The 3,367-nt window shown below is 45.1% G+C and overlaps 1 protein-coding gene across 1 annotated transcript; it reads left to right on the top strand.

Moving 5' to 3' along the window:
* Nucleotides 1-637: 637 nt before the first annotated feature.
* PCYB_062140 (merozoite capping protein 1) lies at nucleotides 638-1,982 on the top strand (the record flags this gene model as incomplete). The annotated part of the gene is made up of 2 exons (XM_004221381.1): nucleotides 638-879; nucleotides 1,338-1,982. Coding segments are annotated over 2 exons (885 nt in total), but the record flags the coding sequence as incomplete, so codon positions are not given.
* Nucleotides 1,983-3,367: the final 1,385 nt, after the last annotated feature.

The following is a 3,367-nucleotide window of genomic DNA, read 5'->3' as shown; positions in this document are numbered from 1 at the left end:
CACAATCTGTGATGCCAATTTTCATCAACCAAAACAAATAGTGTTAAAGTATATTTGTTTTCCATTCTGTGAAACACACTCCTTCTGCCAAACGTGTGTAATACATCACTCTCATATCGTTCACCAGTTTGAACGCCCTTTGATTTTTTTTTTTTTTTTCAATAATCATTTGTATCATTGATCAAAATGATAGAAAGTAAGTTTTAACATTCGTGAGTTGAGACGTCCGCGAGGGAGCAGACGCGAGTGCCAAAGCAAATGTTCAAGCGTATGCTGATGCGAGTGCTGATGGGAGTGCTAAACCAAATGCCGATGCGGGTGCACTTGGCAGGGTGTGTTGGAGAGGTCAACATGGGGGAGACGTGCATCGGTGGAGAGGGATTCCTTCACCTTCGTTGTGTACTCCGTTTTTGTCTAAGTCGATCGCTCCCCCCATGTGTGTACCCCCGCGCACACAGTGGGTGCAAGACCGTGCGGAGAGGCCACTGCCCAATGTGCGGAGAGGCCCCTTTCCCCATGTGCGATTCTGTCTGGCACGATACTCGTTCGCTTCTCCCCCCCACGTGGTCGCTTCATTTGCGGCCGCTCCATTCCTGGCCGCTTCATTTCCCCCCCCTGAACTTCTCCCCCCGCGCAGACACCAAATTGACGGAGGAAGTCCTGAACACTCAGCTGTTGAACGAGAAGAACGAGCAGACCACCCTGCAGGGAGAAATCGAAAAGCACAAGGAACTCAACGGAGTGGTTATCTTCGTGTATCCTAAAGCAGACACACCAGGCTGTACCGAACAGGCCAAGCTGTTTAAGGAGAAGTTTGAGGAGTTCAAGTCCAATAACTATGCAGTGTATGGATTATCCGCCGATTCAGCTGATGCGCAGGTATGGCACGACCAGGAAAAAGAGTGACACGAGGGGGGTGAGAGGGACGAGAAGCAGGAGAGACAGGAGAGGCACGAGAGGGACGAGAGGGACGAGAAGCAGGAGAGGCACGAGAGGGACGAGAAGCAGGAGAGGCATGAGCGGCAGGAGAGACAACGTGTTATCCCCGTTTGCGCGAATGATGTGCACGTGGATAGGAGGAACTTACCCCCCCCTCTCTGTGCATGCATGTCTTTTCCGCTTGGTGGACCTATCGGCGGTGTCTTTTTTGCATTTTCGTGGAGATCTCGCGTGTCTTCCTCGCTGTGAGGGTGAGGCTCTCCCCTCCGTATGAGAAGTTGGTTACTGCGATCGCGTCAGTGTTGGAGGTTGTACCAGGTGCACCCGTTTTGTGAGGTGCATTACTCGGCAGGTCGTGTAACACACCGTTTTCCCCTTGTTGCCCCCCCCCTATGCAGCTAAAATGGAAGGAGAAGCTGGAACTACCCTTCGAATTGCTCTGCGATGTGGAGAAGAAAGTACTGAAGGAAATGGGATGTCTGAAGGAGGATGATCGAATAGCCAGATCACACGCTGTGATCAAGAATGATTCTGTAGTGTCCTATTTTAAAAAAGGAGTCAAGCCAGGGATGTCCGCAGAAAATGTTTTGAAATTTATCATCAAAGGAGAGAAAGATGAGGATGACGCAGAGACAGATGCAAAGGCAGAAGATGATGAAATGGAAGGAGCAGATGATGATGACGATGATGCAGGTCAGAAGGATGCAGAAGGTGCGGACATTAATGGAGACATCAAAGGAGAAGGAAAAGGAGAGGCAGAAGAAGGAGATACCAAAGTAGAAGGCACAGAAGGTAGTGGAGGAGGAGATGGTGGTGAAAATAACAGTCCTGAAGATGAAGGAAAGAATGATGAAAATGGAAAAGAAAAGAAAGTTGCTCCTTCAGCTGGATCGAAGAAATCAAAAAATGGTACTTCTGCAGGAGGAGGAAATGCAGTAAAGAGCAAAAAGAAGGCCTCCAAAAAAAATAATAATGGAGGAAATAAAAATAGCAAAGCGGCCAAGAAAGGAATTAGTGTAAAAAAAGAAATAAAAAAAAAATGAACAACAAGGGACAACAAAAAAAGAATGATAAGGTGAAGTCAAAAAATAAACTAGCTAAAGGCAAAATGGGAAATACAAAAAAAGGAGGATCAGGAGGAAATGTGAAAAAAGAGGGAAAAAAAGATGACAAGAAAAAAAATAAAAACAATAAAAATGTGAAGAATAACGGAGGAAAGAACAACAACAAAAATAATAACAGTAAGGGAAATAAAAATATGAACAAGAAAAATGTGAACAGCAAGGATAAAAATAAGGGAGGAGCTGGTGGTAAGAATGACCAGAAGGGAAAAATGAAAGGAAAAAGTGGAGGCGGAAATGCCAATAAAAAGAACATGAACAATAATATGAACAAGGCAGGCGGGAAGAAAAACGTCAAGGGAAAGGAGGCCAATAAAAAGGTTGGCAATAAAAAGATAGACAAGAAAAAGGAGCAGCTGTCGAAGAAGAGCAACAATGCCGGAGGAGGAAAAAACAAAAATGTGAACATGAACAAGAACAACGTGAAGAACAACAAGAAGGTCAAAAAGATGATCAAGAAGAAGTGAAGGCGAACACATGGGGAGAGGTCCTCCCAAAGGAGGAGAGGCCCTCCAGGGGGAGAGGCCTTCCAGGAGGAGAAGTCCCCCCAAAGGAGGAGAGACCTTCCAGGAGGAGAGATTTTCCGGGAGGAGGAGAAACCCTCTGCAAGGGTGGGGGACCGGTCGGCCTGGCAAAATCGCCTGCGCAAAGAAGATAAAGACAGCCATTCCGCCACGGAGTGCGCCAACCCTACAACAACACCATGTGTCGCGTTTATCCCTATGCAGACAGATGAGAGGTGCTCCTATCGCCCAGGCGCAAGCAGGCATATTTGCGTTTGAGGCGCTTCCTGCAGGCATAAGTAAATGTGTGCCGATGTGTGTAAATACAATACCATCACACCACCCCTGGCGCATTCTTTTTTTTTTTTTGCGCGTTTGTTTTTTTTTTTTTTTCTTCCACTTCCCTATTTTTTCCTACGTATTTTTGTTTTAATTTTTTTTTTTAGCGTCCACATACGGGCGTGTAGGTACATAGTGCATGCTGCATGCAGCATAAGTTCATGCCGCATAAGTACGCATATAAGTGCATGGCGGTAGCATAGCTTTATGTGTAATCGCCGCACTCGCGCTGCCTTGGCGCACAAAAAAGAAAAAAAAAGAAAAAAAGAAAAAAAGAAAAGTAACATTGTGTAGTGTCACGCGGTGTCCATTTTTTAAAGACCCACAGAAGACGCGTGTACATGTTATGTTATTTTATTTTTATATTATTTTTTTTTAACCCCTTTTGTGTACATCCATCGTTATTGTGTAACATGGGCATTCTCCTCTCCATTGGTAAAAAAAAAAAAAAAAAAAAAAAAAAAA

This window comes from Plasmodium cynomolgi, chromosome 6 (genome assembly GCF_000321355.1).
Source record: "Plasmodium cynomolgi strain B DNA, chromosome 6, whole genome shotgun sequence".
Classification (NCBI taxonomy): domain Eukaryota; phylum Apicomplexa; class Aconoidasida; order Haemosporida; family Plasmodiidae; genus Plasmodium; species Plasmodium cynomolgi.
Note: the sequence above shows the minus strand (reverse complement) of the source record. Positions and strands in the feature narration are given on the sequence as shown.